The following is a 23,416-nucleotide window of genomic DNA, read 5'->3' as shown; positions in this document are numbered from 1 at the left end:
AACAATCCAACGCTCTGCAGGGACAGACTGCACCCAAAAGGGGGACAAGAACACAAGAGCCATCTCATCCTCAGGGAGGAGAGACAAAACTGAGTGCAGGGTCCACTGGAAGAAGCGGACACAGCAAGGATGACTGCCTCGCTAAAGCGCCAAAAAGGCACAATGGAGCAGAAAGACAGTAGGTCGGCACCGGCAAGCACAACCAGACGCCGAGAGCACCACGGAAGGGAGCACTCAGGGCAAACCAGACATCAGCCGAAGATAAAGAGCAAGAGGGCAAAGAAGGGTCCGGACACGCTCCAAGGAGGCTTGTCAAGCAGCGAAAGAGAAAATAACCAAAGGCCTAGTCTCAGGGCCAGCATGGTGTAGAAACTTAAAGCAAAAACACACAGTCAAGAAGGGCCGATCAGCAGCCAACAGAACCACAGTCCCAACAAGGAGGACTCTAATGCATAGGAAGCACACAGACCACACAACTGGGGGGACCCGCCCCAACGGAAGAACACCTCCCAAAGACCAGATCAACTCACAGGTCCCTTGGGGGGGATGAGGAGGAGGCCGAAGCCCCGCCAAGAACCTCTGAATGGCCGAGTCCGCAGGGGTGTGGATCAAAAGAGCGCCATCAAAAGTTAGATCCACTAGCCGTTCTCGAACATTCTCCGGGAAAACAAGCCCGAAGCCAGGCATGGCGACGAAGAGCAAACGAAGAAGCCATGGCACGACCAAGCACCTCCGAGATGTCCAGAGCGAAGCGAACAATAAACGCCGCTAGCTCCCGGTCCGCCAACACATGGTGCCTCAAATCAACACAGGCACCCTCCTGAGAAGCGGCAGGCATAAGGGAGTCCACTGAGTCCCACAAGCAAGAAGTGGCCCTCGCCAAAACACACAGCGTATTAAGGGCCCGCAGAGCCGCACTAGTTGAGGCGAATATATTGCGCCCCTAGGAATGCAGCCAGAGGGTCTCCCATGACGGGGGAGACAACAGCGGCAGCAAAGAGAGAAAGGCATTCTGCAAAAGAGGGCCACTGGTAGAGGGGGGAGGGAAAGACACACCGGATCCCGTGGCGACGGATGGTGGTGCAGCAGAAGGTGTTGGGGCACCGGGTCCCCCGTGGCGGGACGGCCCCAAGTCTCCAGAAGAGACGAATGGAGCGAACCTTCGAAGGGAAGCAGCAGCTCCCTACCACCAGAGTCCTGGTGGAGAACCTCCAGAAGATGATCCGTGGGGAAATAGGCAGCTGGATCACCCATGCGCAAAATTCCCACAGCTGTGGAAACAGCGCAAGCGAAGGCCGCACCCACCTCCGTAGGGCCCCGCGGTGGGGAAAGCAGCTCCTCAGTAGGCCTCAGCTGCAAGGTAAGGCTGCCGTCCCCCAAGCCCACTGGAGGAAGGAAGGGCCAGATCCGGAACGGAGGAAGAGGGACCAAGGAGTGGCGGACCTGCGGCGCCTCCGGTGAAGAGCGCGGCGACTGCGAGGAGCCGTCCTTAGAAGACGCCGGGAAAAATGCCACGACGCGTCGGCCCGTCTCCGACGAGGATGACACCAGCAAGAGTCGAACCTTTGGAGAGGAGGCGTCTGAGGACGAATCAATGGCCCGACATCGCCTAGCGCCAGGGGAGACGCCAGAACTACCTCCGCCACAGCGCTCGGATCAGGAGACCAGGGCTGGGCCGGAACAGGGCGGCGAGGGAACGGCGCCGGAAAGGCGTCGACCAAACCTCCGACGAGGCAGCCGCCTGCGTGGAGGGGCGAGAGGGACCTGGGGAAGGACGAGGGGTTCCCCCACCAACCTTGGCCCGTGACTGGACGAAAAGGGTCCTCGGCCAGTCCCTGTGGCGCAGCCAGGGCCAGCAGTCGCCGGCGCCGAAGCGGCATCACCTCGGACGAGGCCACCGCCTGCCCAGAGGACGGAGTGGGACCCGAGCGCTGGCGACAGCACAGGGACTCCCGCTGGAGTTTGCGGCAAAGCAGAGGCGCCGTGTGCCGAAGGAGGGACCCCCGAAGGGCCGCACCCCAACGGCGCCACATCCTCCGAGCCTGGATCCGAACCAGTCGGCGCCGGGCCGGAGCCACCGGCAACGCTGCGGAGGGCCCGGCACACTGCAAGGGATCCGCTGATGTCCCAGGAGGGGAAGAAGGAGAAGCCAGCGAGGCCTGCAAAGCCGCCGCATATGTCTCCATCTGGACTCTAGTCGCCCCCAAACCGGGAAACAGTGGAGAGGGGGACGACATGCGGGCCCACACCACCCGCGGACAGCCCGCACCCCCAAGAGGCAGAGAACCAGCCCTCAGGGACAAACTGCGACACGTACCGACAGGTGAGCGACGCTCCTGCGACCTAGGTGAGGGGCGATGTCTAAGGAGGCGACAGACCCGAAAACCCTCCGCAGGGGCCGTGCGTGGTGAAGACACCGACCTGGACATGCGAGCTGAGAGAAGTTTCATCCGGCGCTCCCGCCGGGACTTCGGTTATATCTGCTGGCACGCCTCACAATCAGTGGATTTGTGGTGTTCCCCCAAACACCACATGCAGATGAGGTGAGGATCCGTCGCCGACATCAGGCGCGCACAAGACGAGCACGTCTTAAAGCCCGAAGGCATTCGCACACTGTTCCCACACACAATGCAAATAAGTAAAAGGGAAAGGCCTGAACAGGCCCAGAGCATGATCCGGATCTGCGTTGCACGTGGAAAAGGAAAAAAAACTGACATAGGCGCACTGGGGTGGGACTTATGTGAGCTCGCTGATGTCAAGTACGCGATCAACGCCTGGGCGGAGTCGCGTGATGCCGTCCCCCCAGTGCGCAGGGATGCTGGGGCAAAAAGTTTTCCGGGTCCAGTCTCATGCCTGGGGGTAATTCTATGTTGAGGAATCTGCGGCTAGTAGTCTCTATCAGATAAAAACAGTCAGGATTTTCGCCCAAAAAGATGGGTTTTGTTTGTATAAGTCCGCCGGAACACCATCAGCGCCCGGAGCCTTATTACTGGTCATACCCATAATGGCCACTTCCACTTCCTCTTCATTAAAGATTATAGTGGGAGACCCTCCTAAATTCACAACTAGCTAATACTTCAGAGCTGTCAGAGGCCTCATATATGGCTTCAAAATGAGTGAGCCATTGGTCCTCTGTAATATTACATTCGACCAGGGCATTCCCTATACCAGGGAAAAAAGGTTTATTCACAAGAGCCTAAAATCTAGAGCTATCTTTTATAACCTCGACTGATAATAGTGCATTTCAAGCTTCATCCTTGATTTCCTTTTACCATACAGAAAGGGCAAGCTTGTACTCTTTTCTTAATCTTGCTATATGCTCACGATCCCGTGGGGTCCTTTTCAGTTCTGCAATCAATTTGCTGTTCGCTCTGAGCAGTTACTGTCAAACCATCTCTCTCCCAAGAGACTCCTGGGTCTTATTAGTGAAGTAAGATCTGACTCAATCTGCGCACATATGCCTTCAAAGGCCAAGAGGACCCCCGGTCCCTGTTTAGAATTATCAAGACAGGTTATAAACTTGTCCTCATCCTTTACACAGAGATCCTGAAAAAAAAGATCCAAGAGTACATTGACACACTTTAGCCTACGACCCTGATCAGATGTTTTCACCCCCTGACTTTCCCGGTTTCCCCTTTAGACCACAAGCTTTATCCAGCCCAAGAATACCCAGTATCCTAATCAGGATAGGACCATCAGAGACCTGAACATATGGTGCATATAATGGGCTATTTTAGGACCTTTTTACAGTTTTTTGCTTGATTCCATCTTTTGACTTAAGGCCAGTTAGGTGCAAGAAATATAGCACTCTTAAAGGGAAAACACTAGCAGTGAAGTCAGATGAGCATTTACCAGCACCAGTGTCTTCCGAACTTCCCCCTTCTACTCCCCAAAACCCTGCTATAAGGTTTTAGTAAGCCTTTAAAAAGTATACTTAGAGACTTTCACTTTACATATCAATTGTGAAAACATGTTAACATTGGCCACAATGCTTTCCATCCCCTGGTCCAAAATCTTTTTTACTGGTGTTGAGAAGTCACAGAAGGGCTGACGAAAACTGTGCTATGCATAATCAAAGATAAGAAAATGTCAAATAAAATGTGTTCCTTGGGCTGAGACACTTGTATAGGTCTATCTGGTTTCATGAGGGAAAAAAATCAAATAAATATTAAAAAACGCTAGCAGGGCCTCTTGTGCATATAATGATACAATTCACTTTGTGAGTGTGCAGGTGAATAACCTACAGGCTTTATAGAATTATCATTAAGAAAATTAACAAGGTTGGTTTGAATATCAGATGCATGATTTACCACCTATGGGGAAATGGCAAGGCTGATGAAACTACATAACACTGCAAGCACTTCTCTGAGAAAAGCTAAAAAGAAACACAAATCAGTGGATGTGAAACAGTGTCTGACTCCAGTTACCGCCAACTAACACAGCATGAGGTGTGATAACACTTACTTCATCGCTGAAGTTTCTGAAAGCAGCAACCCTCTCTTCCACACTGTCTTGGCTGAGAGGGACTAGTTTTAGGCGTTCAATAATCTGCATATGAAAAAAACAGAAACTAGTAAAAGTGAGTGAACGTTAACCCCATTGATGATAAAAGTACAGCAACTAGAAAAAGATGCATTCTCTTACATAAGTAGTACAACAAACCATTAAAAAAATACTTGGATAATATTTTAGGTCAGGATTCACTGGACAATACAGCATTCTACTGGTTGAAATTTCCATTTCATTTTTCAAATTTCAGTCTCACAAAAGGACAGACCAATCCATGGTTGACCATACCTGCTAGTCTTACTAAATGAATATTCACCAGCTTGACCATCATGTTTGAACAGAAGATATGCATCCCTGAACAATCATAAAAAGATCGATGATTATGCTCAATTTAAAGTAAAAAAATGGTAATGTAGTTTCTTATATAGCGCACGTATCACCACAAAGGGTATCTCGGCGCTTGCTTTGGGAACCCGTCCTGGTTTTTCCCTGTGGGATAGCCCAGCTGGGCACCCCCAAGGTGAATGCCAGGCATCCCGCCGCGGGGGCCCTAGTGGAGATTGAGCAAGCTATTGCCCAGAGTTGCAGAGCGTGAACCCCTGATTCAAGTAGGCACCGAAGCGAGAATTATCAGGTCCGTGTACATTTGGGCTCCAAACCCTGCCGCGTCGGGAATTGAACCCTGGTCCCGGGCCGACCTCTGCTTCTGGGTCTGCCTCCTCTAACCGGTGAGCCACACTTCTCAGTGTATGTATTAATATTTCAATAACCTCTTAGCTAAATGTGTCTGCTTTCTTTTTACATTTTTGTCAAAGATGTAGAAAAATGTGGTAAAACTGTTACTTCCCATTAGTTCAGTTTAGTTTGACAATATCCAATAACTGTCAGGTAATGAGAATCACGTTTCAAGTTCTCTTTGACAAGATCCTAGTGTTGCCAAGCCTTTCAAAAGCAAGATATTTGGGACACAAGGCACAAACAAATCAATGCAGTGTGATCAAGCCCAATTGTTACATTAATGCAGAATTGCATTATTGCCTACGTGCAAAAGATAGGGTGCACTATAATAGTGCAATCATTTCAGGGTTGGAAAAAGTTTATTACATTCAACACAATTTGGCACATCAATAAAAAGAACAGGCTACAATTTAGGTTTAATTGCCCTTGCTTGCACCGTGAGGCTATTCCATTCATTTGTGATGAGAAATGAGATAGACATAAACATACAGACGGTTAAATATTCTCAAATACATTGAGAATATTACTTTGTGGGTATACAATGCATGCCTGAGAAAAGAGGAAAGGGGCAGAATGAATACCATTCCAAAACACAATCTACATCTGAATGAACAAATGCCACTGCTCATCAACTGGATTTGAAATCCAGAGATCCATAATACCTTCTCATTCAATGACAAAAGAAGTGTCTGAAGTAAAGCCTACTCTCAGCTGTAGGAAAACAAATACATTTTTATGTAAAATAACAAAACAAAATTGCATTTTACCTGGGCCTGTTGTGAATTTCTAAAAAGTTGTCAAGCTGAGCAAGGATGGAATATTTGCACAAATCTGTACGTTTGTCCTAATAACACTTTAATCAGACTTACATCAAACGCTCGGTCAATATTGCCAGCATGGTATTCATCAAAAAACGTGATCAGGTCAAGAAGTAGGTAGAACGTGGAGTCAAAAGATTTTTCTGCACTTATTGCTTGAGCTTTATACCTGAAATATTAAAATGATTAAGCACTCAAGGGTTTTGGTGTATATTCATGCGCAAAATAAAGTATTTACATTACGAGTTGCAAGACAAAACGAATCTGGCTTCCGAAAACCAACTGTCACAATTTCATTTCTTTATATAGTCACAGATGTAATGCTTATGTATTCTGTAAAGATTTACAGTGAGACTAGTAATCATAATGAAGCAACAAAAGACTGACTTAAGGCAGAAACAAAGTTAAGAGGTACATAAGAACTATGATAAATGATAAGACAGTCTCACAGATGAAACACTAATAAATACAATCAAATAAGTTTGAGGAATTATGTTGGTGCTTGGAACAAATACATTATTGTAAACTATCAGCACAGTGCCATGAACATGTAATGCATCTGTAAAACTTTTTTATAATTTGTTCTCAATGTAGACCACAACCAACCTAATTCTCCCACCTGCATGAACTGTTCAAAATTCAAAAGGAAGGAGGGTTAATGAGTGTGTATGAGTAAGATGTCTCCAATTTAGCTTTGTGCATTAAACATGTGGTGATGTCAACACCTCAACTATTATTTTACCAAGATTGATACATTTTGCAGTGGTGTTGGTTTGGATTGAAACCAAGGTCAAGCCCAATTACGCAATTTGCTATCATCCACATAACACTGAAACGGAAGACGTCCTCTTGATATGCTACAATGCGATTTTCAGATACGAGTTAAAGAGAGTAAGGGGAAATACACCACAGCACACCCCACTTGAGAACATGGTGTGGAAAGTTTATTTGGCAGGAAATCTGAATGTAGTTTGATACTTGGGACCTTCTCCTACTTCACCTTTTTATGCTATGGTGGAGCAAAAATAATGATAGGTTTTAACCCCTTCGCTGCGGGGGTTATTCCCCCGCTGTGCTGGGGGGCGCGCACAGCGCCCGCATGCTCATGACGAGCTGAGCTCGTCATGAGCTACAGTGCTCCTGTGCTCATGCCGAGCTCAGCGCATCACAGGTGCATTGGCTCCGTGGAACGTTTAGCACAGCCGGGGAATTGTCCCTGCACCTGAGCGTTCCACGGGCCATGACGAGCTGAGCTTGTCATGAGCACCGGAGCACCGTGGCTCATGACGAGCTCAGCTCGTCATGAGCATGCAAAAGGTTAAAGTACATAAATGGTGTCTAACTGACTCCAGTATGTAGCAGCAATGGACCCTCATGATTGAGCAGTATTGCTCCTCCATTTAATTTCAGGTAAAGAAACAACCTGAATGGACAAAGAGGCCCTCAATATAAGTGGGCTGGGAAACGGGCCAGTATTTCCTCACCTCCAGAATTGCATACTGGGGGTACTGATAACCCTGGGAGAGGAGATATGGCCCATTACCAGAATAACTCTATGGACACCCTAAAAATGAGGTACTATCAGTGCAATTGATAATTCTAGATGTGGTTCCCCAGTAATTCCAAATTGAGACCAGAGTTTCAACCGTAGGGCTACTTTACGTAGATAAAATGTCAGAATGAAAGGAGACGGATCTGCAGTGTAACTGCAAATCTAATAATTCCAAAGTGACTCGTAAATCAAGTACCACACCCACTGAAATTTCTCAGCCACTCATAACGACAGTCTATCTAGTAAACCAGGATATACATCTGTGAGATACATTCTGGCAAAAAGGCAGAGGAAGAAGTGCTCCAGACATGCAACTTCCATCATTTTAGTAGCAGCCTGAATGACTGGGCTTCAAATCTTGCTGCACGCACCTACAAAAGCAGGCGGTCTTGCACAGAGGTTACAGTCTAAGCAATAGTTTGCCCAAAAGTCTAGAAAGATAAAAGCTGCTTAATTCACTAACAAAGGCTATCATTTCTTCAGTCACTAAACGTACGTTTTTCCAGAGTCAGCACACTCCCTGTTAAGAATAGGCAGCCAGAATAACAAAGAGGTGGAATTTTGATTGATAGAAACTACAATCATATCACCAGGAGAATTCATAGAGGATGGTTTGTGAAAACTAGCCTAAAAGGACCTCAATGGAATATGATGGATAACTTTTTCAGAACAATGGAAGCCAAGCAGCTAGTGAAGGTGAAGTTTTTCTTTTTTGTTGCTTGATGAATACGAGTATATTCCACTGAAAAGGCTCCTGTTGTGATGGTGGCAGCCCCTGAATCAAAGGCAAATTAATGGAAGGCCTGTTATGGCATGGCGGACCCAATGATAGTCCTATTTGTTTACCCAAGTCAAGTCAAACCGCTGTACCAGGGGATAATACTGGCATCTCAACACTCCAGGTGAGGCAGGAAATACAGATGGGAAATATGCTGGTTTTTGCAGGTATCCCATTTCTGGCAAACTCTAAATGATTTCCCATTTACTTACATAGCAAAGCATCTCTGGAAAGAAATAACCCCAATATTGTAGGCATGGATCACAAGAGTCAAATGGCCTCTACACACACACTACACTGCTTGTAGGTGGCACAGATATGAATTGCCATTAAAAATGTTTTCTTATCTGACAAAAAGAAATACATGTGAAAAAGAGACACACACATCTAAGCTTGCACATCTAAATACAAAAGCAGTCCTATGTTCAAATGTGATGTGTATCTGAAAACATGGGAAGCCTAATAGTTAATGTGTAAATTATGACTGGGAAGAGGGTTACATACTAATCATAAGACATTTAGAAAACTATCATGGAGATGGTTTGCAGAGTTTTGAGTCATCATAGTGTGCTAATTTTAGGTGCAATGTGTCATTATTCCCTGCAGCAATAGCTGGGACTCATAACCACACCCTCACTCCACTATGGAACAGCAATGATCCACTGGAAGACTGAGGAATACAGGAACTTGATTACAAAGAGTGAGGAAAATGTTACAACTGCCTAAGCAGTACTCAACCCATGGCTTACATTGTAAACTATGTTTTAGCTAGGAGTACTTTTGTAATAATTGCAGAGGGTAGGTCGTGGATATACATGACCAAGATGGGCATGAACACACAGACACCTACCTAACTCCTCCCCCCCCTCCACTCCCCCACTAGGAGTGGAGTTAACACTACCAAACTAACATTTCACATATTTTCATGATGCTTGGTATTGTTGGAACTGAATCGCTCTCAAATATTAACAAATACAATATCAGCAGAATAGGCTAAATCCATATAAAGAGATAAAATCGCAGTGCACAAATATGAACATTGAACATAGTCGTGGCTTTACCACTAGTTAATCTGTAAGGGCTTCACTACTGGCATGGACCTGTTTCTTATGTATAATTACAGCATGGTGCAAGTTCAAATTCCAAAATCTCAGAACTGTACATAACAAAAGATAATTTTCAGATTGCTAACTATGAACAAATTAAACAAGTTAAGTTATACCAGAGGCGGCTGAAGTCCACCCCAGAACTTGAGCATTACACAACAGCCCTTCAGGACATCATTCTAGCAGGACACTTGCTAGGTTTCCTTGGCTAAAGTATATTAAAGTGATGTTAGAGTGTATTGAGGTCCCTGAACTATGGGCCCATGCAGACACTACATCTTTTCCATCGAAATATGCCCTCAAAAGGTTATATTGGTCAGCATTAGAGGCAAAAGCCGCCGCAAGAGCAGACCTTCCCACTCTATCCCAAATTTTTCTTGATTCCAAGTCCAGGATCAGATACCAGCCTTATTAGGATCAGGTGACTGTACCTTGTGACAGAAAACTTTATTTCCAATTTAAAGCGGGCACTCACAAAGTGTTTGAAGCCGAGACTATTGATATTTGTCCTGCATGTCAGTCTCAGGGTGAGTGTGTCTAGCAAGTTTTCTTTGTCTGACCAGTTTATGTTTGCCCGCACAAGTTCTGGCTAGCCCCTATTTGCAGACAACTATGCCAGCGTAGCTATCTAGCTGCTCTCTGAATATTGAGGTCAGACTGTTATCTAATACATCTCACCCAAGTTCTTAGGGGCTATGTGGATGCTGTGTAGGAAGCTTTTATGATGATTTTGCCTGATGTATGTAGCTTCTTAAAATCATTTATTGATGTTTTAATAATATTTATTGTAGGAGTTTTATAACAATATGTACTGTATGGGATGGATTTGATACATTTTTCAATTGTTTAATTTAATCAGGTTTGTATCTGTAGCTTTATGGCCCTGGTGGCCGAAATAAAGCTATTTGATTGACTGAAACAAGTTAAGTAGATTGTGGGTCCCCATTCTAGTTTAAAAAAAAATATATATATATATATATATATATATATATATATATATATATATATATATATATATATATATATATATATATATATATATATAAAAATTATTATTTTTTTTTGATTGTGCCATAATTATCCAGACGGGTCTGCATACTGTACTAAAGTTAACTATGGTTTCATGATTGGTCACTCATCTCTCTGGAGTCTATACAGTAATTGAATTTAATTACTTTCACACAGATACCCCTGCAGATCTTACCTTTCTGCAATGGAAAGTGCCATATTCTTCAATCTCTCCTTGTTAGACTGTGGAGCACTAATCTGGGAAACCACAGGACTCAGTAATTTATTCATCAGCTCTAAAACCTTGTCTGGATTCTGTTCAATGACAAAAGGAACTTGTGGTAAAGAGAGAACTCTGGTCAAACCCAAGTCATATTAAAAAGTTAAAAGGCCCACAGAGTAAGACACAAACAACCAATAAGACACGAGTAGAGAACACAAATGATCAATAAGACAAAAGTAGATAATAAACTTTAATGAAAAAGGGTTGAAGGAAATAATATGTGATTTTGGCTTAAATAAAACGCTAGGTTTCCTTTGTTTCTGAAACTGGTGTATCTTTAAACGCAAGATATTAGTGCTTAAATTCATCAGTTGAGCAACAAGTAGAGAAATTCTGTGTACAGAACGTTTGTTTTGTATTTTAAGCAAGATACATCAGGATCAGTCTGGGGAAGGAATTAAAAATGGAAGGTGAGAAAGTGGGTGTGAAAATACGAACAACAAAATTGAGAAATATCAGTTATTTGTATGCCATGAGTAAAGTGGGCATTGGTGACTTAAAGAAATTGTTCAACTAAGAAAAAAGATTTAGGGTGAATGTTATGTTGAAGGTGCTTATGCTCACAGTGGTAGAAGATCAAGCAAAACAGGTTCCAGTGACTGTTAGACAAGATAAAGAACAATCTACATCTAGAGGTGCCAAAGGAGTTGTGAAACAGTGAACAGTTAGGGATAAGATGGCACAGATAGGTATGTAGATGAGGATTATGTGAGCAAGAACTGTCATGAGGAAACTGACCAGGTATAAGGGGACAATGGTGTATGCATGGGAATGGGTGCATTGTTGTTGCAGGTTGTACAGGGCATGAAAAATAAAGTTCACAATTGTTTCAACCAAGTTAAAAGAGCAACGAGAAAGACTGAGGCGGCAACAGTTGTAGACATGTTGGTAATGATTACTAGTTTAATGAGGATTTTAGATGCAAGGACAGTGGGCTGGCTTGTCGAGATACTTTGCAAAACACAGCAGGACAAGTTGGCTGCTGAATTTTTTTTTAAGTTTTACAGGTTAGAATGCACAAGTTACTACTTGTGTAACGATATATCTGTAAGAGACATTAGTTAGTGATAGATTCCTTACCTTAGAATATCCCCAGGCGTCAGACTGGATCCGGAAATTTTTGCGTAGCAATACCCCTGCGCGCTGGTAGGCGTCGTCTGCGGCTCCGCGTCCGTCGTCGGCGTCGTGAGCGCCGGGATGACGTCATCGGAGTATATAGACGGCGCCCATGCGCGCTGACGTCAGTTCTGATAACACAGCTTTTCCGCGCCAGATACGCAGAGCCATGATAGAACTAACACTGGTGCCATTGAAACTAGGGCCCTGAAAGGGGATGACCTTAACCCTAAATATCAGTTCGCAGAACGGGGAGGATGGGAGGGCGGTAAGGAATCTATCACTAACTAATGTCTCTTACAGATATATCGTTACACAAGTAGTAACTTGTGCATCTGAAAGAGACACGTTAGTGATAGATTCCTTACCTTAGAATAGATACCCCAGCAATACCAACCCCGGTGGTGGGTCTGCGAACCAATATCACACCAGAAAGTCCTGGAGGACGGAACGGCCAAAGAAGCCATCCCTCCGGACTTGACTGTCCAGGCAGTAGTGTCTCGCGAACGTGTGCAGCGAGGCCCACGTGGCTGCCTGACAGATGTCCTGCAGGGGGACACCGCGGCCCAGGGCAGTTGTCGTCGCCGTGGCCCGAGTGGAGTGAGCCCGCAATCCAGCCGGGGGCTCCTTCCTCGCCATGGAGTAGCATGCTTGGATGCACAAGATGATCCACCTGGAGATGGTCCTCTTGTGTACAGCCTTTCCCTTCTTCGCGCCCACGTAACCAACGAAGAGTTGGTCATCCACCCGGAATTGGCGAGTGCGGTCCAGGTAGTAGGAGAGCGCACGTTTTGGATCCAGACGGTGGAGCCTCTCTTCCTCTTTCGAGGGATGCGGAGGCGGAAAGAAGGTGGGCAAGGTGATGGACTGCCCGATGTGGAAGGCCGTGACAACCTTGGGCAGAAAGGAAGGTCGTGTACGCAACACCACCTTATCAGGATGAACAGACAGGAAAGGCGGAGAAGAAGAAAGAGCCTGGAGCTCACTCACCCTCCTGGCAGAGGTGATGGCAACCAGGAAGGCCGTCTTCAGCGTAAGGAGACGAAGAGGACAGTTATGAAGTGGCTCAAAGGGAGCACACATCAGATAGGTGAGAACAAGGTTCAAGTCCCACTGGGGCATCACGAAGGGAACAGGAGGGAACATGTGTGTGATGCCCTTCAGAAATCTACTCACTATAGGGGACTTGAACAAAGAAGGCTGATCTGGTAGCCTCAAGAAGGCTGAAAGAGCAGAGAGGTACCCTTTAAGAGTGCCCAGAGCAGAGCCCTGCTGGGCAAGGGAAAGAAGAAAGAGCAGCACTTCCGAAAGGGGTGCAGAGAGGGGATCCACAGCCTTTGCTGCGCACCATGCCACAAATCTATTCCACCGGCAGGCGTATACCGACTTAGTGGAGGGACGCCTGGCTGCCAGAATGATGTCACAGACTTCGGGAGGCAAGTCAAATGGCCTCAACTGCCGCCGCTCAATCTCCAAGCTTGTAGGTGGAGACTGGACAGGTTCGGGTGCAGGACCGTCCCCTGCTGCTGCGACAGAAGGTCCTCCCGAAGAGGCAGACGAATCGGGGGATCGACTGACATGCTGAGTAGCTCGGGATACCAGTATCTTCGAGCCCAGTCCGGAGCCACAAGGATAACTTGGGCCCGGTCGCGCTTGATCTTCTTCAGCACTCTGGGCAGAAGTGGTATAGGCGGAAAGGCGTACAACAGGCCGCAGCTCCACTCGCGACGAAAAGCGTCTCCGAGCGAGTGCCGCCTTGGAAACTCCAACGCGCAGAACTGCTGACATTGCGCGTTCTCTTCTGTGGCGAATAGATCTAACCAAGGCTCTCCCCACTGTCGAAAGAGACCTTGCGCCACGTCCGAGTTCAGACGCCATTCGTGATCCATCATGCACCGGCGGCTGAGTTCGTCCGCCCTGGCATTCAGAGAACCTGCCAGGTGTTGAACCACCAGAGTCACGCCCTGATGTTCCAGCCACTGCCAGAGGCGCAGAGCCTCCTGGCAAAGGGTCCACGACCCCACACCGCCCTGTTTGTTGCAGTACCACATGGCGGTGGTGTTGTCGGTGAACACTTGCACCACGCTCCCCCTGACAGAGGGGAGGAATGCCTTCAGTGCAAGACGAATCGCCCGCAGCTCCAGAAGGTTGATGTGGAGCCGGGACTCCGCCGGAGACCAGAGGCCTCTGATCTCCGCCTCTCCCATGTGGCCTCCCCAGCCCTGGAGGGACGCGTCCGTCACAACTACGTGCTCCGGCTGGGGTAGAGAGAGGGGTCTGCCACTGACCCAGTCGCGGTCCGTGAGCCACCACTGCAGTTGTTTCGCAGTGCCCTCCGAGATCAGGACATGATCGGACAGGTTGCCCTGATGCTGGGCCCACTGAAACTTCAGGTCCCACTGCAGAGCCCGCATCCGCCACCTGGCGTGACGCACCAGAAGGATGCAGGAGGCCATCAGTCCCAGAAGCCGCAGCGTCAACCTGACCGAGACCCGGGATAACGGCCCGAAGATAGGAATCAGAGCCTGAATATCCCGAACCCGCTGCTCGGGTGGGTAAACCCGAAACTGCGCCGAGTCGAGAACCGCTCCGATGAAAAGGAGCTTCTGAGAGGGACACAGGTGTGACTTCGGCACATTGATGGAGAACCCCAGCAAGTGCAGGAGGTCGGCCGTAGTCTGGAGGTGGCTGACGACTGTCTGGGGCGAGCCCGCCTTCAACAACCAGTCGTCGAGGTAGGGGAAGACTGACACCCCTTGCCTGCGCAGATGGGCTGCGACCACCGCCATCACCTTCGTGAACACCCGTGGGGCGCTGGTAAGGCCGAAGGGGAGCACGGTAAACTGAAAGTGCTCGTGGCCTACCGTGAACCGCAGGTAACGCCGGTGGGCCGGCAGGACGGGGATGTGGAAATAGGCGTCCTGCAAGTCCAACGCTACCATCCAGTCTCCTGGGTCCAGGGCAGCCAGGACCTGAGCCAAAGTGAGCATCTTGAACTTCTCCGTACGGAGGAAGCCGTTGACGTTCCGCAGATCCAAGATAGGGCGTAGGCCCCCTTTGCCCTTCTTGGGTACCAGAAAGTAGTGGGAGTAACAGCCACGTCCTACTTCTGGCCCAGGAACGCGCTCGATGGCCCTCTTGGCCAAGAGGGCCGAAACTTCCTCTTGCAGAAGTCGCAAGTGATCCCCCGACACACGGTGGCATTGAGGTGGCATGGATGGAGGGGAAGACTCGAAGGGGAGGGAGAAACCCCTTCGGACAATTTGCAGCACCCACCTGTCCGAAGTGACTGTATGCCAGTGGGAGAGGTGATGGCGAACCCTGCCTCCCACAGGCGTCACATGGGCCTGAAAACTCGGACTAGGAAGGTTTTGAGGTGGGGGCTGCTGAGGGAGGTGTGGACTGGCCTCGCCGCTGGCCCCGACCACCGCCACGGCGGTTCCCACGGCCGCCACCGCGTTGCTGAACATTCTGCGGCGCGTGGCTGACGGTCCGTGGTGGGGCGCCCCTTCCGTGGCCACGGAAGGAGCGAAAGGCACCCGATTGCTGGCGTGGGGCCGCAAGGCCCAAGGACTTGGCCGTGGCCCTGGAGTCCTTAAAACGTTCCAGCGCATGGTCTGCCTTGTCGCCGAAGAGGCGACGGCCATCAAACGGCATGTCCAGGAGAGTGGCCTGGACATCGGCCGAGAAATTGGCGGACCTCAACCAGGCGTGGCGTCGAACCGCCACCGTCGTTGCCATCGCCCTGCCCAGTGAGTCCGTTGTATCCAGCCCACACCGGATGGAAAAGCGTGCCGCATCTCGGCCGTCCGCAAGGGTTTGGCTGAGTTTAGCCCTGACCTCCTCAGAGCATTGTGGCAGCACCTCCGCAACCGTGTCCCACAGAGTGTGGGTGTAGCGGCCCAAGAGACAGTTGGTGTTCACTGACCGGAGCCCTAGGCTCACAGACGAGAAGACCTTCTTCCCGAACTGCTCAAATCTCTTGGATTCCCTGTCGGGCGGGGCCGACGGGAATGCGGACTGGGAGTTGGAGGCCTGGATGACCAGGCTCTCGGGGGTGGGGTGGGTGGACAAAAAGCAAGGGTCGCCCGGTGCCGGGCGGTAGCGTCTGGCCACGTTCCTATCCACAGGGGGACCTGTGGCGGGCTTGGACCAAGTGCCCAGCAGAACGTCACACAAGGCCTCATTGAACGGCAGAAGGGGCTCCGCGGAGCCGGACTGCTGTTTGAGTACCTCAGTGAGGAGATTAGTCCTCACGGCCGCGACGGGGAGCTCAAGGTTTAGGGCCTTAGCTGCCTTCGTCAACACTACACTGTAAGCAGAACCCGCCTCCGAAGCCACAGTCGGGGGCGACGTAAATCCAGTGTCTGGCGATGTGTCAATACCACTGGCCTCCCCAAGCTCATATGTCCAGTCCTGATGAGACTGGCAATCACGTGCCAGAGGGTCCTCGGACCCCTCCCACTGCTCCTCGTCACCCAGCTCCTGGAGACCAGGATTAACAGCCAGGGCCTCCTCGTGGAGATAGAATTCTCCGACGGCCGACGGAATCGGCGCCCAGCGGCGCCCCTCCGACGCCTGAGGCGGACCGTAGGAAGCATTGGGGTCGGCAACCACTACGGCTGCCGGGGACGACACCTGAAGGGACGTCGCCGGTGAGGTCGCAGGGTCGACCGGCGAGGTCCCGGATCCGGAGCCGGATCCAGCGAGGTCGCGCGGCGCCGGGACCGAAGTCGCCAGCGGCGCCGGGGCCGAAGCACCCGACGTCGTCGGGGCCGAAGCGCCCGACCCGGAAGGACCTCCAGACGGAGCCGATCGGCCCGAAGGCGCCACGGGAACCGACTGAGGAGGGAGGGCCCTCATGGCCATGAGGTACCTCTCGACCTCCTCCTGCGACGCGCCGTGCCCAGGGACCCGAAGGTGTGGGGCAGGCGGCGACGCTTGCGACTCCCGCGGAGCCGCGTGGGCGGTGTCGCCCGAATCCCCGGTCGCATCGTGCGAGCGACGGGGCGGGTCGGAGGACCGATGGTGTCGCTCCGACCTCTCATGCCTCTTACCTGAGGACTTGGAACCAGACGATCGGTGACCACTCCCGGAACGTCGATGACTCCGACCTCGCGACCTGTCCCTCGACCTCCCGTGGGACCGGGACCGGGACCTGGAGCGGCGCGGGGCCGACTGCCTCAGCTCGAGACGCTTGCGGGACCGCTCCCGCCTAGCCTTCGACGTCAGGGCCCGGCAGTCGTCACAGGTTCGATCGTCGTGGTCGAGGCCTAAGCACTTCAGGCACCGGCGATGGGGGTCCGTGACCGACATGAGTCGGCCGCACTTCGAGCAAGGCTTGAACCCGGGCATCCCTGGCACCGATAGTCGAGAATCGACTAAGTAGAGGATCAAAAAGATCAAAAAAGTTTTCAGTCAAAAAGTGACTGGGGGTAGAGCTTCTTCCGGATCTGCGCTAGCTGGCGCGGAAAAAAGAAGAACTGACGTCAGCGCGCATGGGCGCCGTCTATATACTCCGATGACGTCATCCCGGCGCTCACGACGCCGACGACGGACGCGGAGCCGCAGACGACGCCTACCAGCGCGCAGGGGTATTGCTACGCAAAAATTTCCGGATCCAGTCTGACGCCTGGGGATATTCTAAGGTAAGGAATCTATCACTAACGTGTCTCTTTCAGATATGTAGGATTACATTTATAACAATTTCAAATATAAAGCATCTTCTCGATTTTATTGAAAACTTGTGTTCAACTGAGTTTGTTCCCATGTACTGTTTGAAAAGGTATTGTTTCTTAGGCTGCTTGTTTAAAAGATTATATTCCATTATAGTGAGTTAAGCAACAACTATTTAATATCCATGCCCTTTCAAAGCCAAAGCCACAAATTTTTAGGCACACATTTGGCTTTGGGGGAAATTGCATTACCTACAGATTACAAACTACTTCTAATCACATTTAATGAAATGTGAGATCTAAAGGGGAGAGGATGTGGTTAAGCGGTTAGAGCAGCCAACTTTGAAGCTGGGTATCCAGGTTCGAGTTTGGCGAGAGTCTCAAACATCCTGTGATTCTGGGCAAATCATGGAATCTCCCAGTGCATATTATGGAATCTCCCAGTGCATAAAAAATAGACGAATTAACAATAACAAGATATATCAGTGCTGTATGTTTTGGGGTGGGGCAGGTTTGTTTTCAAGTGCTAAAAATGAAAGACTGCCCTAATTCTGGATGAGCCTCAAAAGAGACCACAACAAAGGAGTATGTCATATAATTAATGGCTTGCCGTAAAATGAAATAAATTATGAGTAGAACCCCCTTTTCTAAATGATAGTTTGAGGCAACCACTAGAACCAAAGAAAAAATAGGAATCAATTAAAAAAACAGTGCACAAGAAATGCAGTAGAGCAAAAAGCTTTTACTAGAATCCCACTCATTTGACAAATAAAGCGGTTACATGCATCATTTTAAAAAAAAAACAAGATTAACCGAGGCTATTAAAGAAAGATTACCTTTGCTAGATCATAAAGTTTTGTTGCTTCCTCAAACAATCCTTTGTTTTCTGCAACCGAGGCTACTTTGCTGATAATCGGCTTGGTGTCTCTGGCAAATTTATCTATAACTCCAGGCTGAAAAAAGAACCAATGTTTAGGGTCATTAAGATACTGTTACATCAAGGTAAAACATCTAAAGTAGAAACGTTCATAAAGAGGGTAGCAGCCAAACAAGTGTGTCCTTTCTTTGATATGGAAAGTACCTGATTCCACCAGCGCCTCCAGATATGCATGTCAATGGAAGGTATCAAAGGTATTTTTTCAGGGCTTGAATAAAGCCAAAACCTAGTACCATAAGCCAAATATTACACCTGGAGAACTTCTGACAATGGTGGCAATGGTCAGGATTGTGTGTAGATGGAAGGCACACAATACACACCGAGTGTGGATCTGGCAGTGCCATTTTTTTGTCATAGGAAGGACACTTCCTGAATAAAGCTGGTATTCCGACTGGAAAAAAATCAGTGGAAGTCCACAAAAACAGAAGCAGAAGCCTTAATAAACCAGAACATGTCGAATTTTCTGTAAAATTCTCTTCAAAAAACAGTTTTAGTCAAAAAACTGAAGAGCTCAAGCTCCAGGATCCTCTCAGAAGGAGCCGGAAAAAAGAACTGACCTAACTGCCACCAATGGTGCATCATGGGAGCAGGGGGTCGACTTCAGGTCTTAACACCTTCGCTGCTAAGGCAATTCCCCTCCTGTGCTGGAAATTGCTATTTTCATTGTTTTATGACGAGCTGGGCTCGTCATCAGCACACAACCACTGTGCACCATGACGAGCCCAGCTCGTCATCAGCATCGAAAGGGTTAAAGGCATGGTACCGCTACTCTAATGCCTTGAAGGCAAGACGTCAGTTTTCTTTGTTTCTTTATACTCTGCTGCAGCCTACTGGCAAATGCCTGAAATTACAGGTTTTTCTATGGCAATAAAGCATTGTTGTATGACAAATGTTTACTGCTCTCTTTCTTCCTTAGAGGTTGGGAGAGTGTAACTGCTACTATGCAAACCTATGTAATTTCAACATCTTTGCCATTTTGGAAATATTTTAGGCTGCATGCTTATGTTTTCACATATGCATATACATGTATATAAATGTATTTTCTATATGCTCCAGGATCCCACACATGGGCAGGGATTATTCATAGATTATGACTTTGATGAGTATGCCCTGGATGAGAACCTTGGCAGATTATCTGCAGCACCCACTTGTACAATGTAATTTCACGCCAGTGGTGGAGGAGGCGATGGACCCTGCCTCCTACCGGCGTGGGGTACCCCCTAAAGCTCTGATTAGGAAGGCTTGAAGGTGGAAGCAGCAGGTGTGGAGGTTGACTGACCCGCCCGCTGGTTACCCGCCCTGCCCCTGCGGAAGCCACGTCCGCGGTCACGCTGAGGCAGGTTCTGCGCAGGCTTTGTGGAGGAGCAAGCTTGGGCGTTCCTACCCTGGCCACGAAAGGAATGAAACCCAGGCGTGGCAAAGACCCAAAGACTTGGCCGTGGCCTGTGAGTCTTTAAAGCGCTCCAGGGCATTGACAGCCTTGTCGCCAAAGAGGCGAGAGCCATCAAAGGGCATGTCCATAAGCAAGCTCTGGACATCAAACGAGAACCCGGTAGCCGCAACCAGGCATGGCGCCGCAACGCCACAGTCGTGGAAATAGCCTTGCCCGAGGAAACAGCCGTGTCCAGACCACACCTGATGGCTAACTTTGCAGCATCCTTACCCTCCGCAACCGCTTGGGAAAGGACGACCTGGACCTCTTCAGAACACTGAGGCAGAACCTCTGCTACCGAATCCCACACAGCGTGGGAGTAACGGCCCAATTAAGCAGGCGGTATATACTGACCGCAACCCTAAGCTGGCCGAGGAGAACAACATCTTGCCATATTGCCATATTGGTCCAGCTTCTTAGAGTCCTTATCCAGCGGAGCAGTGGGGAAAGCACTCTGCGACGTCGAGGCCTTAATGACCAGGCTCCCAGGTGTGGAGTGAGTAGTCAAAAAGGCAGGGTCACCAGGCGCCAGGCAATGACGCCTAGTGACATTCTTATCCACCGGTGCCCACAAGGCCGGCCACAACCAAGTGCCCAAGAGGACTTCGGTAAGGGCTTCATTGAAAGGGTGCAGCGGTTCCGACAACGTAGACGCCATCTTGGTCTTCAGCGCAACCATAGGGAGGTCGAGATGGAGAGCCTCCGCAGCCTGACGCAGCACCATAGTGTAGGAAGCGCCCTCCTCCATAGCAAGCCGAGGGGAGGCAAACCCCGGGTCAGAAGACACATCAATGTCACCCGCATCTTGAAGGTCATCCACCCAATCCTGCTCGGAGTCACACTGCCGCGCAAGGGGGTCATCGGAGCTGTCCCAATCCTCATCCAGCTCCGGACTAGACGAAGCCGGCCGCAGCGGAAGGGCTGAAGCAGAAGAGGGGGCAATCCATGCCAGCCGAGGCCGAACCAGACCGCAACCCAATGCGGATCCTAGGTCGGAACGAAATGGTCCGAGAACCGGGGCAGGGGCGGGATAAACGTCTCCCAGTGCGGCGCTTGTGGCAGAGCCAGGGTCGGCGCTGGGGCCGGAGCCAAGGGCAGCGCCAGGGCTGGAGCCAGCAATGCTGCAGCTTGTGGCGCCGGGGCCAGAGCCGAGTGCGCTGGATCCAGTGGCTCCGGGGCCGGGGCCAGAGGCGGTGCCTCCGGGCCAACAGGATCTGAACACATGACCGCGGGGCCAGAAGGCGCCACAGCGGGAGCCCGAGGTCTAAACAGGCGGTCCATGGCAGCAAGAAACTCTTGCATTTGTTCGGGAGTCGTCAACGGACCCGGGTATAGCGGGAAGGCCGCGGGACTCTGCCTCCGAGGAGCGACGGGGGAACGTCAGAGAGCGAACACGCGTCTTCGACTTCTTTTTATGGCGTCGCTTACCGGAATCTGAAGGTGAGGACTTAAAGCCCGAGGAGCAACGGCTCCAGTCCCGCGAGCGGTCCCGCGAACGGCCCCTAGACCTGGAGCGGCGGTGAGAGGAGTGCCGGACCTCCAGCAAATTCCGGTGCCACTCCCGCAAGTCCTTCGGAGCCGCGGCACGGCAGTCCCGGGAATCATGGTCCGTCTCCAGACAGTAGAGGCAGACATCATGGGGGGCCGCCACCAAAATATTACGGTGGCACGACCCACAAGACTTTAAGCCGGGCATCCCTACGTGCACCAGGAGACAAAAAGTATCAAAAGTGGTCAAAAAATGACAGAGGTACGGGCTCAATCTGGATCTACGCTTTCGGCGCGGAACAAGAAAGAACTGACATCCGCGTGCATGGGTGGCACCCAAGTAGTCTCCGTGACGTCATCTCAGCGCTCACGTCGCCAGTGACGGACACGGAGCTGCACGACGCCACCTGCCGGCGTGTAGGGGTACTGCTAAGCAGAAAACTTTCCAGATCCAGTCGGACACCTGGGGAATATTCTATGGTATGGAATCCATTCCCTAACGTGTCTCTTTCAGATACGGGTCCCAGGATGCTTGTTTCTGGTTCAGGGAAGACATGGCTTGGCAGTTTGGGCTGGTATGTACCCATGAGGCACAGGGTCAAGACTGATTTGCATATAGCTGGGTCTGAACTGAGATGGCGAAGTGAGCTAAAGAACGATGATGGATTCAACCCAGATCTGAGACTGATGGTGAGTGTTTGAAAAGTTTTAGCACTCCGTCCATCATCTCCTTGTGTTTGCATTGATTATATGAATACACATATTTGTACTACTATCTACTACGACCTATCCTAAAGAGCATAGGGTGAATGCCGTTCTGCCAGACACCTTGGAGTGGTTTAACTCCACAATTACATGTGTGTGTTTTTCATTCGGAAGCCAGTCTGGTGTAGAACAGTCTTTCTCAGGATAGCAATGAGATTCAGCTGGGCTGAAATTCAGACATAGGGCGACCACGACAATCCAAAGAAATGCTCCTCTGCTGAACAAAGGCTTAGGGCAATTTATATAATGAAAAATGGATCCATTCACACTGTGGCTGAGTTCAGATCCAGCTGCCGTTGCTGATTCTACTAATTCCAAGCTGTCTCTGAACAGACAACAATATGCAAGGGCAGTCTGCGCAGTGAACTTGCTCCTTGGACAAAATGTATGATGGTATAATAATGTGCCTACAAAGAAATGTATTGGTAAGCAAAACACTTTCTGAGTACACCATCACATGCAAGCACGCTAGCAAAATGTGCTAAAAGTCGGTCTAAAAAGATGTCAACTTTAAACGTAATATGTTAAAAACATTGGGAGTGTTGGTGCACGGACCCTATTAACCTAACAACATGACCTATTTATGCGCAGGCATATTATCATATATTCACGTCTTCTCAGAGGAGAGCTTGAAGATGACAATCTACTTGGTAAATATGACCTATGAATATGAATTAAATGTCTAAATTGTAGCTATAGTAACATCATTTCCCAAATGTTTTGTAGGTGACAGTACAAATGCACTGAGATGATGGATGGAATGCAGCACACAAACAAACTTGATCTGTCATTGAGAGGACATTTAGATTAATGAAAAAGAGATTTCAATGTCTCCATAAAAGTTAGGGTGCCCTACAATACTCTCTAGAAACAAGTTGCAATATCACTTGTGCAATAGTTCATAATGTAGCAATGCAGAAAGGATTAACAGAACTTATGTGTGAAACATAATCTGATGATGATGAACCCGAAAACCCACCAGCACATGCAATAGAGGATGGTTCAATGGCAGCAGAAGGAAGAGTCAGACGTATGGTCATTACAAACCATTACTTTTAAGGCATGTAAATGATGATGTTGGTTAAATTTTGCACAAAGCTAAACTCAAGAAGTGCTGTGTTAAACAATATAACCTTTATTTTCAGGTTGTGAAGGTAGTCGTAACATCCTTTTCACTATTCAGAATGTTCAAAAGAAAGACAAACTTGAAG

The 23,416-nt window shown here is 49.2% G+C and overlaps 1 protein-coding gene across 1 annotated transcript in view; it reads right to left on the bottom strand.

Annotated features, from left to right (window-relative positions):
* NUP93 (nucleoporin 93) overlaps positions 1 to 23,416 on the bottom strand; it is a 567,849-nt gene that overhangs the window by 52,269 nt on the left and 492,164 nt on the right. Inside the window, exons 17-20 of the mRNA XM_086947697.1 lie at positions 18,420 to 18,536; positions 10,706 to 10,824; positions 6,117 to 6,234; positions 4,465 to 4,548 (exon numbers count right to left, since the gene is read on the bottom strand). Coding sequence (XP_086803823.1) covers positions 4,465 to 4,548; positions 6,117 to 6,234; positions 10,706 to 10,824; positions 18,420 to 18,536 — 438 coding nt within the window. The remainder of the gene's footprint in view (positions 1 to 4,464; positions 4,549 to 6,116; positions 6,235 to 10,705; positions 10,825 to 18,419; positions 18,537 to 23,416) is intronic.

This window comes from Lissotriton vulgaris, chromosome 12 (genome assembly GCF_964263255.1).
Source record: "Lissotriton vulgaris chromosome 12, aLisVul1.2, whole genome shotgun sequence".
NCBI lineage: Eukaryota > Metazoa > Chordata > Amphibia > Caudata > Salamandridae > Lissotriton > Lissotriton vulgaris.
Note: the sequence above shows the minus strand (reverse complement) of the source record. Positions and strands in the feature narration are given on the sequence as shown.